This window comes from Tupaia chinensis, unplaced genomic scaffold (assembly GCF_000334495.1).
Source record: "Tupaia chinensis unplaced genomic scaffold, TupChi_1.0 Scaffold000359_1, whole genome shotgun sequence".
NCBI lineage: Eukaryota > Metazoa > Chordata > Mammalia > Scandentia > Tupaiidae > Tupaia > Tupaia belangeri.
The window spans coordinates 818,323-832,894 of record NW_006159855.1 but is presented as its reverse complement, the minus strand read 5'-3'; the positions used below and the strand labels follow the sequence as shown (position 1 = coordinate 832,894).

General features: G+C 40.4%; 1 protein-coding gene and 1 pseudogene across 1 annotated transcript in view; one reads left to right on the top strand and one right to left on the bottom strand.

Annotated features, from left to right (window-relative positions):
- FANCI (FA complementation group I) overlaps positions 1-14,572 on the bottom strand; it is an 86,243-nt gene that overhangs the window by 50,364 nt on the left and 21,307 nt on the right. Inside the window, exons 2-8 of the mRNA XM_006152788.2 lie at positions 10,490-10,592; positions 7,975-8,047; positions 5,107-5,237; positions 4,209-4,365; positions 3,804-3,861; positions 1,060-1,101; positions 329-452 (exon numbers count right to left, since the gene is read on the bottom strand). Of these exons, the coding sequence (XP_006152850.1) occupies positions 329-452; positions 1,060-1,101; positions 3,804-3,861; positions 4,209-4,365; positions 5,107-5,237; positions 7,975-8,047; positions 10,490-10,573 (669 nt within the window). The 5' untranslated portion in view covers positions 10,574-10,592. The remainder of the gene's footprint in view (positions 1-328; positions 453-1,059; positions 1,102-3,803; positions 3,862-4,208; positions 4,366-5,106; positions 5,238-7,974; positions 8,048-10,489; positions 10,593-14,572) is intronic.
- Positions 9,956-10,097, top strand: LOC114008598 (uncharacterized; annotated as a pseudogene).

Genomic DNA, 14,572 nt, shown 5'->3' with positions numbered 1-14,572 from the left:
GTTACACCCAGAATTATACTAAGAATATATACAATACTTTGATGTCTAAACAAATTTTGAAATACCTCTTAGTGCTAGACTTTAAGGGGCCCACGGTCCACCCATTCTGAGACCTTGATCCCTTTTATTACCACAAAGGAAATACAGTATTGTAAGAGATCATGTATGTTTTCCTAGACTGAGGAACATGGTCTTTTTCTAGACCAAATCACCACACACTAAATGAAAGCAATAATGTCTTAGCATGCGAACCAAGGGTATAAATAAGTAGACTATCTGTAACTGGGTATATCACCAGAATTAAAGAGAAGTAGTTTTTCATTTGTACCTTTGAGGAAATAACTAGAAGCTGATAGACCAAAGGTGGTATTTCTTGAAGATTCAACTTGGAGAACATCTTCAACACTTTTTCTACCACATATTCCATCTCTTCTGCTGTCAGAGGAACATCCCTGTGGATCAAAGATTCTAAAGGCTCCAGCTATAGCCTCACTGCCTTGATTTTAGAAATTCAATTCAAGGCTTTATGGTTAAAATTTTAACTGAACATTTTTTAAGAAATAAAATGTGGAGGGCCCAGCAGGTAGCATGGTGGTTAAGGGTGCTGGATCCCACATGGCCAACCGTGATTCTAGTCCTAGACCTGGAGGCTGGCTTGCTTTCTCTCTGTGTCCTTCTCTGGTCAAAAGGTCAAATTAAAATAAATAAAGTAATTCTAAAAAAATAAAAAAAGAAAGAAAGAAAATGTGGAAGCAGAGAATTAAAGAGCTACTGGAATATTCTATCTCTCTTGATTTTCCTCAGTGAAGACCCTTATAAGAGGAGTAATAACCTTAACCTTACCTAAGCAAATCATCTTGGCAATAAATCATAAACTATACTTTAGATAAATAATTAGAACCCAAAAAGGGGTGAGGTAGGGAGGGAATTCTGTAATAGGAAACAGAGGTACAGTACTCTTATTCAGGGAAAGTGTATCCGGACTTACTATATATTTCTATTCCTAGCAAGTAAGTTCACAAAGCAAGATATGAAGAAAAAGGGGATGCTGATGCTTACTTGAACATGGAGGTGAGTTGGATGACATACTGCTGATCCCATCTGGTTAAATAAAATAATAAAGAATATAAAAGTTTACTCTTAGTTAACAGAACTATAAAATTAGTAAGGAAGAAAATAGGGTTACTTCAAGTTTGATTTTGCAAGACTGCAAAACAAGATAAACAAAATACCATCTAAAGTAATAAAATAGCAGGGTTTTTTTTGTTTGGTTTTTTTTTTTTTTTGAGAGATTTTTGCTATAGGGCGCGTGCGCTCGCCAGACAGACAGAGAGAGACATAGAGACAGAAAGCGAGAAATCACTCCCCAGGGGGAGATGGTCACGCTGCAATCCCTTCTCCTCCATTCTCCTCTCGGGATCTTGGGCACGCACACACACGTGCCCGGCGTGAGTTCTAAGCCACCGGTTCGGGGACGCGAAACGCAGTCGACTACATGGGAATCCAGCGACATAGCCATTACGCTAACTGCTGGTTCCCGATGAAATAGCAGTTTTTAACCTATCAGACTGACAAAATCAAAAGTATGTGATATTCAACGTTAACACTAGTGGGAAAATCTTTATATACTATTGGGTCAACAGGAGAGTCATGATGCATTTTTGTACAGAAAAATATGTTATGACTTTCTCGATGACCTAATAGTTTAGTGGGTATACATGAGTTCTTCAAAAAAGTTCATGGATAGAACCAGCAGGTGTCATGGTGGTTAAGGCACTGGATTCCCACATGGCTGAAGGTGGTTTAAGTCTCTAATTCAGCAGCTTGACAATCATGCCAGGCACATGTGCATGAGTGCCCAAAAGAGTGAAGGAGAAAGGATTGCAGTGTGGGTATTGCCACGGGAGGGTTATTGCTCATATGCCTTCTGTATTTCTCTGGCGAATACATGTTTTCTGTGGCAAAAACCTTAAAAAAGAGTTAATGGATGAACAGGCTGGCCCTGGAGCACAACAGTTAAGAAAGTTAGATGCTACATGCCCAATTCCAAACCTGGTAGCCTGAAAAACACACTGGCCATATAGGCATGCATATACAAAATTATGACAGGAAAGGAAGGGAAGAAAAAGGATTAAGACACGACCATGCAACACTGGGGAGTGTTCTTTATAGCAGTCATTTTAAAATTCGTTAAAAAACAGAAGGGGGCAGCCTGTAGTCTGGAGGTTAAACGACTGAATCCCATATGGCCCATTATGCAATTCGAGCCCTGGACCAGTGGCTTAATAAACATGCCAGGGAAGCTGGCAACTGGACTCCCACATGGCCAACCATGGTTTAAGTACCAGACTTGAACCTGCTTTCTCAGCCCCCCCGCCCCACCCCATACTCTGTCCCTCTCTGGTCCAATTTAAATAAATAAATAACAAAGTTAAATAAAAATAATTCTTTAAAAAAGAAAGATGGGGACCAGCAGTCAGCATAACGGCTATGTTACTGCTGTGCTAAGATGACACACGTGCCCGGCGTGAGTTCTAAGCCACCGGTTCGGGGACGCGAAACGCAGTCGACTACATGGGAATCCAGCGACATAGCCATTACGCTAACTGCTGGTTCCCGATGAAATAGCAGTTTTTAACCTATCAGACTGACAAAATCAAAAGTATGTGATATTCAACGTTAACACTAGTGGGAAAATCTTTATATACTATTGGGTCAACAGGAGAGTCATGATGCATTTTTGTACAGAAAAATATGTTATGACTTTCTCGATGACCTAATAGTTTAGTGGGTATACATGAGTTCTTCAAAAAAGTTCATGGATAGAACCAGCAGGTGTCATGGTGGTTAAGGCACTGGATTCCCACATGGCTGAAGGTGGTTTAAGTCTCTAATTCAGCAGCTTGACAATCATGCCAGGCACATGTGCATGAGTGCCCAAAAGAGTGAAGGAGAAAGGATTGCAGTGTGGGTATTGCCACGGGAGGGTTATTGCTCATATGCCTTCTGTATTTCTCTGGCGAATACATGTTTTCTGTGGCAAAAACCTTAAAAAAGAGTTAATGGATGAACAGGCTGGCCCTGGAGCACAACAGTTAAGAAAGTTAGATGCTACATGCCCAATTCCAAACCTGGTAGCCTGAAAAACACACTGGCCATATAGGCATGCATATACAAAATTATGACAGGAAAGGAAGGGAAGAAAAAGGATTAAGACACGACCATGCAACACTGGGGAGTGTTCTTTATAGCAGTCATTTTAAAATTCGTTAAAAAACAGAAGGGGGCAGCCTGTAGTCTGGAGGTTAAACGACTGAATCCCATATGGCCCATTATGCAATTCGAGCCCTGGACCAGTGGCTTAATAAACATGCCAGGGAAGCTGGCAACTGGACTCCCACATGGCCAACCATGGTTTAAGTACCAGACTTGAACCTGCTTTCTCAGCCCCCCCGCCCCACCCCATACTCTGTCCCTCTCTGGTCCAATTTAAATAAATAAATAACAAAGTTAAATAAAAATAATTCTTTAAAAAAGAAAGATGGGGACCAGCAGTCAGCATAACGGCTATGTTACTGCTGTGCTAAGATGGATAATAAACAGAAAATATAGTCTTAGAGCGGAGACTACTAAAACTATCTTTTCCTCAAAAATTCATCAAAGACTTAGTTTTGTAGTAGTAGAATTTTATAAACAAAAAAATGGACTAAAAAGTTTACAGATAAAAAATCCTCAAGTAAATGGTAGTTCTTTTTTTGGCCACTTATAATCCCAAGGAAGCTTTATAAATTAGTAAGACTCACCTGGCAGAACAGAGAATGTTAATCAACTGTTTCTTACATTCTTCTCCACTCAGTTCACCTAGAAATACAAAATACATTGTGAAATATGTTTGCTGAAGGGATTAGAGAAAAAGCCAGTAAAAGAAAGAAATGGGACCAGCAGTTAGCATAATGACTATGTTGCTGGACTCCCACGTAGTTGACTGTGGTTCGTGTCCGGACCTGGTGGCTTAAAACTCACGCCGGGCGCATGTGTGCGCGTGCCCAAGATCCCGAGAGGAGAAAGGAGGAGAAGGGATTGCAGCGTGGCCATCCCCCCCGGGTGGGGAGGTGATTTCTCACTTTCTGTCTGTCTGTCTGGCAAGTGCACACGCCCTATAGCAAAAACCTCTCCAAAAAAAAGAAAAAAGAAAGAAAGAAAATTACCTTTTCCGTAAGTCATAACTTCCTTTTTGGTAGTCAGGGCAGTGAGAATAATGGGTAATAACTCTAAAGATTTTCCATTGACTAGGTTCCCCTCTCCAACAGCACCAATAAACTCATTGGCTAATTCAACCAATAATGGTCCTGGAAAACGGTGAGCCTAAAAGTTCACAGGACAAAGAAAATCTTAAGCAGAAATCCAGTTTTTGACATCTCTTTGCAAGAAAGTATCTTTTGCTGAAACAACGGAATTGATACTGATACTCAGAAGTGGTCCTGTAAGGTTGGGACCGACTGGTGCAGGTTCGTGGCTTGTTTGGATATCCCTCCAGTTGGGAGTAGGGAACAGGAGAGCAAGCAAGGCTTTGTCTGTCTGCAGCCACTCCCCATCACTCACACTGCCTCCTGTCAGATCAAGCACTACAGTGGATTCTCAAGGGAGTGCGAACCCTATCATGTGATAGTGGTGGAAATGGGGTGCACGGTGGATGCGGTGCACTTGGGTAATCCCAGTACCACCTTCATCCCATCTGTGCAGGAACTGTCTTCCACAAGGCCAGTCCCTGGTGCTAGAAAGCCTGGGGAACCACTGATGTAGGGGATTCGTGGAATCCTTCCATTCTGGTTCATACTTATACTGTAATTATAAAGGACTTCAAAGGCTAGAATTTTCCATTATCTCCTCAATGTCTTCAAATATGCCAACTCTTCAAAGAGATCTCTATGCACGATACCAAATGTAATATACGTATCTAGGTGGTGTGTGGTCCCTTCAGCAACATTTTTGCTTGTATCCATAAATTGGAACCACACTACGTTTGACACTTAAGTTTTCCTTTCCTCAAAAATTAAAAACCCAAAATAATCCTCCCCCAAACAAAAAATTTGTCTTCAATCTTACCTCCAGCATTAATAATCCTACAATCTCAGATGCTACTTCTTTCTGCAAATCCCCCGATTCCACTAACTGGACACAACAAGTGTATATCTTACGTCTTCTAAGGGCTCCAGCTTCCTGAGAGCAGGGGGAACCTTATTGTTTTGAACAGGTGGTACAGAACACAGAAAAAAAAATATTAAAAGGTTGTATGGTAAATAAGAAAAACAAACAGGTTTGTAATTTAATAAAGAAATAGAATTATTAAACTGCTAATTACTATGTGATTACTATGATGTTTAGATATTTAGACACTGAAACATACCTAATTTAGCTAAAGTAAAAGGATTGAAATATCATCTTTTTTCCTTCCACCTATATGGTTTTTAAAGAATTATTTATTATTTATTATTCTTCAATTTGACGAGAAAGAGAGAGAGAGAAGAAAGCAAGCAGCCAGGTCCGGGACTTGATCCGCAGTCTGCTATGTGGGAGTCCAGCACCTAAACCACCATGCCACCTGTCGGCCCCATACCTATATTGTTTATTTATTTGAATAATTACTCAGTACAGAAGAAGGAAACTGTCAGCTTTTTGGGAACCCAGTATCCTAAATTTAATGATTTTAACATCATTTCAAAATATCACTAAGTCGTATCAGCAGAAATGGCAGTGTGAGGATCCTGGAAAATCTTCATCAGAGATTCCAGAACACTGATGAAATAGTCAAAATCAACCTGTTCACAACTGTGGAAAATAAAGGCTTTTAACAGTTCAGGGAGTGTTTATCCAATAAAAAACAGCTGAATCTCAGCAAGAACAGCAAGTTTTGTAGCATTTTTAACGTGCCCTGGTCCCATCACTCGCCCCTGGCCTAGTTTAAAAAAACAGCCATACAACATGGTGAAAGCCAACAGTCTAGTAGCTTCTGGAGGGGACGATTCTCGTTTTCTATCTCTCTGTCTCTGTCTTTCTGGCGAGTGCACGGGGTGATATGATTTCTTGCTTTCTGACTCTTGTCTCTCCAGCGAGCACATGTGCTCAATAACAAAAAAAAAAAAACCTCAAAAAAAAAAAATAGAAGTTTATCTTGATGCCAAAAATCCAAGCTTAGTTTTCTCATATTTTCCATAAACTTCCTGAGGGCCCCTCACATATGCTAACAATGAATAATCTGAAAGGAAATTTAAAAACTAAATTCATTTACATTAGTATCAAAAAAGGCAAAAAAAAAAAAAACATAGGAAACAATCAAGGAAGCAAAAAACTTGGGCAAGAAAAAGTACAAGACATTGCTGAAAGAACTAAAATAAAGGAAAAAACACCTTTGATCAGAGATTGGAAAACTTAATAAAAATGCCTGGGGCCAGGGCCAACAGGTAGCATGGTGAGTAAAGCCCTGGACTCCCACATAGCCAACTGCTGTTTTGAGTTATGAACCTAGTGGCTTGCTTTCTCATTTTTTCTTTCTTTTTACATTTTTGCTATAGGGTGCATGTACTTGCCAGAAACAGAGACAGAAAACAAGAAATCAACCCCCAGGGGGGATGGCCATGCCATAATCCTTTCTTCTCCATTCTGTTCTTGGGACTTTGGGGCACACATACACACACGCCCAGTGTGAGTTTTAAGCTGCCGGGTCCAGGACATGAACCACCGTTGACTACGTGGGAGTCTAGCAATGTAACTATTACATCATCCACTGGTCCCTCTCACTTTCCTTCTGTCTCTGTAGTGAGCATATGCCTAATAGCAAAATAAATTATAACTAATAAAATTAAATATTTATTTAAAAAGGGAAGAGCATGGATGGCATCTGATCACGTCCCATTGGAATGTGCTTTCTTCCTCTCCCTCTGTTAAACACATGCATTCTCTAGCAAATTAAAAGAAAAAGGTGTTGGGGTCGGCAGGTGGTGTGGTGGTTACGGGTGCTGAACTCTCACATGGCTGACTGCAGTTCAAGACCCAGACCTGGCAGCTTGCTTTCTCACTTTCCCTCTCTCTTTCTTTCTCACTCTGTCCCTCTCTGGTCAAATAAAAATAAGTAAATAAAGTAAAATAATTCTTAAAAATAAAAGGTGTTTAAACTGATCAAGCTGCCTGAATGCTAGGACAGAGCTGTGCACAGGGAAGTGGTAACTCTAAAACCAAAGTAAACCTGTACTTTAATTCCTTTTCCATGAACTTGTTTAAGTCCCTTCATAGATATATCTTTCATTATTTTTCTCTAGTATTTTACAAAGTATTAAACAAGCTTCCATAAAAGTCAACTTAATTTTGGAAGTTCTTTCATGAATAGGAAAATACATTTTTGTACCCTTGCAGTGTGACCCAATTTACTTAGAGAAAAAATAAAGCAAGTTAGCACACACGTATAGAGGCCATAGCCACTTGTAATTTTTGCCTTGTAGAATTTTATCCTATTGTAATTTATATAACCACTGTGAGTAGTAACCTGCAACAATATGAAACTGACACTTCTTGTAAGATAGGGAAATAACTATGCCACACTGGGAATTCAGAATCTCTTTATATGTCCCCCTGATACTCCATTTCATTAAACCCTAGTGGTTCCCAGCTTTTAAAGCACAGATTAAGTATAAACATTGCTGTTTCCTTCTCCACAATTTTAAAAGCACAAGAACACCCAAGCATACTTTATCCAAAGTATATCTTCTACAGGTCCCATACCAGCAATACAATCTCAGGTAGCCACTTTAACTCCCTTTGGTAAAATTATTTTAGACAGAAGACTGCTGCTCTGGTTTATTCAAAACACAGAAAATGTGCCAATGGGCTTCATATAGTAAGAAAAGTTGTGATACGTGCCGAAGTGAACAAATACACCAATGAACCAGAAAAGATGGAAGTGGCATTAATTATTATTACCTTTAAAGATAGCTCTCAAGAGTGCTCCAATAGTTTTTCCTTTCACTGCTTGATTCTGAAGGAGATTAGTCAGCTGTAATCAAAGTAAGAAAAAAAATTCTACAAGTCTCTGGCAACAGCTCTTCCAATCCAAAGACCGAAACTCTCAATACAAAAAGAACACTTAGCTTTAAATCATTCAGAGACTAAGTATCACAAATACCATACTATTTCTTTAGATAGAACATGGTAGGTCTTAATATGATACATGCTACCAACATTGAAATCTATTCATACGTCCATTCTATAAGCATTTATTGAGTACTTTGTACAAAGTAGGGCCAGCAGGTGGCATGGTGGTTAAGGTGCTGAACTCCCACATAGCCAACCACTGTTTAAGTCCCAGACTGGATAGCTTGAAAAGCACGCCAGGTATGTGTGCACACATACTCAAAATCCCAGGAGGACAATGGAGAAGGAATTATGGTGTGGCCATCTCCCCCAGGGGGTGATTTCTTACTTTCCCTTTCACTGTCTTTGTATCTCTCCTCTCCGGAGAGCACACAAGCCTATAGCAAAAACTTAAATGTTTTCAATCAGCACCAAAACACAAAACAAAGCCTCAGCACAAAGTCCTGGGCAATATTTTGGAAATATATCCATTCAACAAATATCTTTTACTTAAGCTTATTTTATTTGTATTCATGAGAGCATGTGAGAGAGAGAGAGAAAAGCCCCCCCACCCCCAAAAGGGTCTTGTCACACTTTGCTTTCCTTAGGCCTTCAGTTTGTTACGATCCGGGGTGTACGTAGACCAGGCACGTTTTCAGATCAGTTTGGGATTCAAACCAATGAATGGCCATGTGTTTTCCAGCACTGCAGCTCACTACACTATTGCCCATGCCATAGAGGCTGAGTCAACAAAACCTTTGAATGTGTTCTTTTTCCCCATGAGGGATACAAAGATGAACAAGATGGACATGATAACATTTTTTTCAATTATAAAAGTATATGTTTGTTTGCTAGAGGACAGAGAAAGGGAGATGAAGAAAGTATTCCCCAAGAGGGCATAGACCTACAGCAATACTTTCTCCTCCACTTCTCCATTCTGTTGGGATGGAACGTGCATGTACACAGGCACAGCATACTTTTCAAATTGCCAGGCTGGGACTTGAACGGTTGGCTACATGGGATCCAGCTCCTTCAACCACTAGGCTACAGGGTAGTCTCCAACATGGAAATGTATAGCACAATCATTTACGATACAGTAGGAGGGATAGGGGTAACAGAAAAAAAAAAATCAGGAAAAAAATGTATAGTACATTAAGAGGCTGGTTTTAGACAATAATCGAGGAAAGGGAGGCAACTTCAGCTAGGGTAGCCAAGGAAATCTTCTGATATAAGTGAGTTAACCAGGGACTTGGAAGCTTCAACGGGCGCCAAAAATACTGCAATCCTTCTTCTTCCAAATGTACATTCCATCAGGATCCTGGATATGCATGTGTTACCATGGGGGCTGGAACTGGAACCCCAGATGGCAATGAGGGATCTAGTTTTATCTGCACAGTGTTTAACCGTTGTGCTACAGGGCCAGCACAAGATCATAAAAACTTTTATAGACCATGGTAGGAAGTTTAGATTTTGTCTAAGTACGATAAAAGTTAATTAAGAGAAAGAAGTAATACAATAAATCTGTCTTTTTCATTTGCCAAAGGTCAAATGAGCCACCTTGCTAGGCCTATTTAGATTGAGCCAGAATAAATGGTATTATTTTTCTGCATATTTTAAATCCTGCTACCTGATGAACTCTTGTTCACAGATGGTTTTATTACTGATTCTCCAGGGTTTTTCAGGTGTACTAGCATGTTATCTGCAAAGAGACATGGTTTTGTATCTTTTTTTATTCTATGCTTCTAATTGTCTTTTCTAGGTTAAGTGCACTGGCTAGCAGATCAGAGCAACCAGACAATGTTAAATACTAATAGAAACAGCATGAATGCTTTGTTCCTGACCTTAGTGGAAATGCCCCTAGGGTTTTACATTAAGGTGCTGCTCCATATCAATCAAGAACAAAGCGACCCTTTGTTTATGCCAGCTTGGCTTTTAGTCTGTGCCCATGCCTGGTTTATGTCTTGAACACAAGAGGGAAAAATACTCTAAAGATTTACGGATATATATTCTATTATGTTAAGCTGCTTGCAAAACATGCTAGGCCCCAAATATTAATAGAGGAAGAGGGATTACAACATGGCTATCACCATTAAGGGATGCATTTTTTTCTTAAGAATTATTTTATTTGACTTCATTTTTTCATTTACTTATTTTAATTTGACCAGAGAGGGACAGAGAGAGAAAGCAAGTGAGAAAGCAAGCCACCAGGTCTGGGACTCGAACCACAGCCAGCTATGTGGGAGTCCAGCACCCTTAACCACCATGCCACCTGCCGGCTCCAAGGGATGCTTTTTCACACAGCCCTTTGTCTCTCTACCCGCCAAGTACACTTGCAAATCAAAACAAACAAACAAAACTAACTCACATCATCTTCATTCAGGGTTTGAAGAAATTCTTGCAATTTGTCTGTTGTTTTTTCTGCTGCCAGAGATAAAATTTTCTGGTCCATACTTGCTCATATCAGGGAACTATAAGGGGGAAATATCAGAGGTGGGTAAAGCTTCCAGAAGTAAATAAACTTGATTTCCCTCCTCCCCATCTGTTAACTCCATAGACAACAAATATAGATACATACAATGGATGCTCAACAGGTGAAGGACTATAAACTATTGAGTTGTCAGGAAAGCCATGACATATTTTGCATAGAAATATAAAATTACTCATGACTTTGCTGACCTAACAGTATGAGAAGGTGATACTTACCCTAACCAAAATAATCTCGAGAATTCTCTGGAATTTCTTCATTAGGAACCTGTGTTCTATGTATTTCTTTTTAAAAAAGAATTATTTTTATTTAACTTTTTTTTTTTTAAATTTGACCAGACAGAGACAGAGAGAAAGAAAGTAAGCCACCAGGTCTGAGACTTGAACCACTGTCAGCCACATGGGAGAGGTCCAACGCCCTTAACCACCATGCCACCTGCCAGCCCCTCTGTGTATTTTTTTAAAAACTTTATTTCTTGAAGGAGAGAGAGACACACGCACACTCTTGCCAAGGTCTATCACGAAGCAATCTACCACAAGTCTCTCTAGCCTCCCGGGATTGCTCGGGTTGATCAAGAATCTGAACCTGGGTCTTTCACATCGTTTCCAGTATCATAGAGTGCCCTACCACTTCTGCCAGCATGGTTGGCTCAACACCTGTACTCTTGGGACCAGCAGGTGGCACAGTGGCTAAGGCATTGGACACTACATGGCTGCCCACGGTTCCAGTTCTGGACCTGGTGGCTTGCTTTCTCACTTTCCCCTTCCTCTATCTCATTCTCTCTGGTCAAGTTAAAATGAATGAATAAATAATGTTAAAATAAATAATTATTTTTAAAAAAACTGGATTCTTTTCAAATGGTTTTGTCATTTTTGCCCATTTTACCATCTACTCAGCATACTATCTAGATCAAAGCTGTATAAAACATCAAATATATGATATATTACAAATATAGAGATATGAGCACATTATATAAATATGTAAAAAATTAATGTCTGATAGATTAATAAAGCAATAGCATTATAAATGTTAAGTACTAAGTAAATGATACAGAAACAAATGAGAAGCTAACATGGCTAAGGATGTAATATGCTCGAATGTCAAGGTTTCCCTGCAGGAAAAAACCTTGAAGTGGAACTTAGAGATAAAATTTAGATAGCCAAGACAACCAGATGGTACACATTATTGAGAAGGAGGGTTTCATAAACTTATTTTGGGAAAATGACTACTGAAGAGTAGTAAGTAGGAAGGCTAAAAAGGTAAATTGAGAATAAATTGCTGTATCTTAAATACCAGACTAAGGACTTTAAAATTTTATTCTGTAAAGACCTAAAAACCATCAAAATTGAGCATAAGACAAGCTGGCAAGGTTGGAAAAGTGTTTGAGGGAACTGAACTTGCCATCACTGTGCAGCTTAGAGTAGGGAGGGAATATGGGAAGGAGCAGAGGCTAGAAGACTACTTGGGGGCTATTTCAGTGGTAGGGATGAAGGTCTATACTAGGGTGGGACTCTGGGCAATGGAAAGGAAGGAGTGAAATAGAAGCATATTAGGCAGATAGGATTTAGTGAGTAGCTATGCAACTTAAAGGGAGGAGTACAGATAGGTGGAGAGAAAAATCCTGCCTCTCCTCTTTTTTCCTTGTTACCCAGTCAGTAGCTCAAACAGAAACCGGGACAGTATTCTTCACAATTTTAACCTTGAACCTCCACACCTACTACAAAGCCCTAGAAATGTTATTCCCTAGACATCTCTCTCAAATCTGCTTCTCCCCATCTCCACTTGTACCACCTTATGTCACGGCACCATCATCTCTCACCAGAAATACAATAGCTCCCTAACTTGTCCACCTCTACACAGCATCTAAAATGACTTTTCTAGACTCCCACACATGGCCAACCGTGGTTCAAGTCCCAGACCTGTTGGCTTCCTTTCACGCACTCCCTCCCTCCCCTACCTCCACCCCACATCTCTCCCTGGTGAACCTATGTGTCCTGTAGCAAGATTTAAAAATACAGAACATTAAATAAATTCTTTAAAAAACAAAATGTTTCTAAAACACAAATAATGTAATGACTTATTCTCCATGCAGTCCAGTCTCATCTGAAAACTCTTCAGTTTCCATTGCTTCTTCTAAATTATTTTACTTATTTAATTTTGTTATTATTTTGTTTTAAACTTGACCAGAGAGAGAAAGGCAAAGAGAAAAAGCAAACTACCAGGCTCAGGACTCAAACCATCATCAGCCATATGGGAGTCCAATGCCTCAACCACCACATCCCCTGCTGGTCCCAGTTTTCACTGCTTTCTAATCAGCCACAAATCCTTAAGTCATGGTAACAAAAAAAGGTCCTCTAGGTTTTACCCCTGCCTAACTAACTCCCCTTCATCACTTTCTACTCTAGCCACACTGGAGTACTGCTTTCAGTTCTGGATCTCACATGGCCAACAATGTGGTTGTCCTGGACAAGTAACTTGAAAAATACACCAGGCTCATGTGCATGCATGTCAAAAAAATCCTGAGAAGACTGAGTAAGAAATTACTGAGTAGCCACCCTCAGAGGTGGCTATTCATCTTGTAGCAAATTTTTAAAAATTGCTTTTGATGGGACCAGCTGATGGAATAATGTTTATGTCGCTGGACTCCCACATAGTCCCACAGTTCAAGTCCTGGCCCCCAGGGCTTAAAACTCACACCAGTTGCATGTGCATGTGTGCCCCAAATCCAGACAGAATAGAATAGGGGAGAAGGGATAGTGGTGTGGCCATCTCCACTGGAGAGTTATTTTTTGTTTTCTGTCTCTCTCTCTCCAGGGAGTGCACGCACCCTATAGCAAAAGTCTCTCTAAAAAACCAAATACCTTGGGACCAGCACATCTGCGTAATAACGTCACTTAACTCCAAAGTCAACCCAGGGTTCCAGCCCCAGACTGGATTGCACATGTGTGCCCAAAATCTCCAGAGGAGAATGGAGAAGGAACTGTGGCATAGTTATGGCCCTGGAGGATGATTTCTCGCTTTCTGTCCGTCTCTCTGGTGAGTGCATGCACCCTATAGCAAAAGACTCCATTAAAAAAAAAAAAAAAAAAAAAAGAAAATTGCTTTTGAAATTCAGTTTTTTCATGAAACCTATTTTTCATGAACGTTCTTAAGACCTCTTGTAGATGAAGAACTTTTGAGATTCAGAGATTAAAGAATCTCTCTAAAGGTGGAAAACGAGTAAATAGACCAGAGAATAGGGCAACCCACATCTGACAACGGTTTTTAACAATTACTCCCAGGTTAGGGCCTGGGTTTTAGAGAATGTAAACTCAGTATATTGACCTAAAGAGGGCAAATGGTTTTAAAGAGGAATATACTTAAATCAACTACTCCATTAGACAGATTTGTTGGGCGGGCAGGTGGCACGGTGGTTAAGGACACCAAACTCCCACCTGGTTGACCATGGTTTGAGTCCTGGACCTGGCTGTTTGCTTTTTCACTCTCATTCTCATTCTGTCCCTCTCTGGTCAAATTAAAATAAATAAAGTTAAATAAAATAATTATTAAAAAAGAAAAAGATACATTTGTTAAATCTGTTCTAAACCCCTTGGTAACAGGAAGATGGCTGTGAAGTCTCGGTGAGCCAAGTCCATACGAGGGACAGCGCAGAGAGCATCAAAGATACAGAGAAAATACCAAAAGCGGCAGCTGGGGATGCGAGCTGTGGCCCAACGAAACGCGAGACGGGGTTACAGAGAAATTTCTAGGAATTAGAAGCTGCAACTTGATGGAGGGCCCAGAATTGGCCAGGAAGGGTAGGAGTGCGGAGCCCGGCGGGCCAGAACCGCACGCGGCGGGAGAAGGCGGGAAACGGCGAGAGAGGGCGGGGCTCGACCACCTCCCGCGCCACAGAAAACACCAGAACGCCACGTCCGATCCAGGGCCCTCTCGTCCTGCCAGACCCGCTCCTTCCTAAGGGCC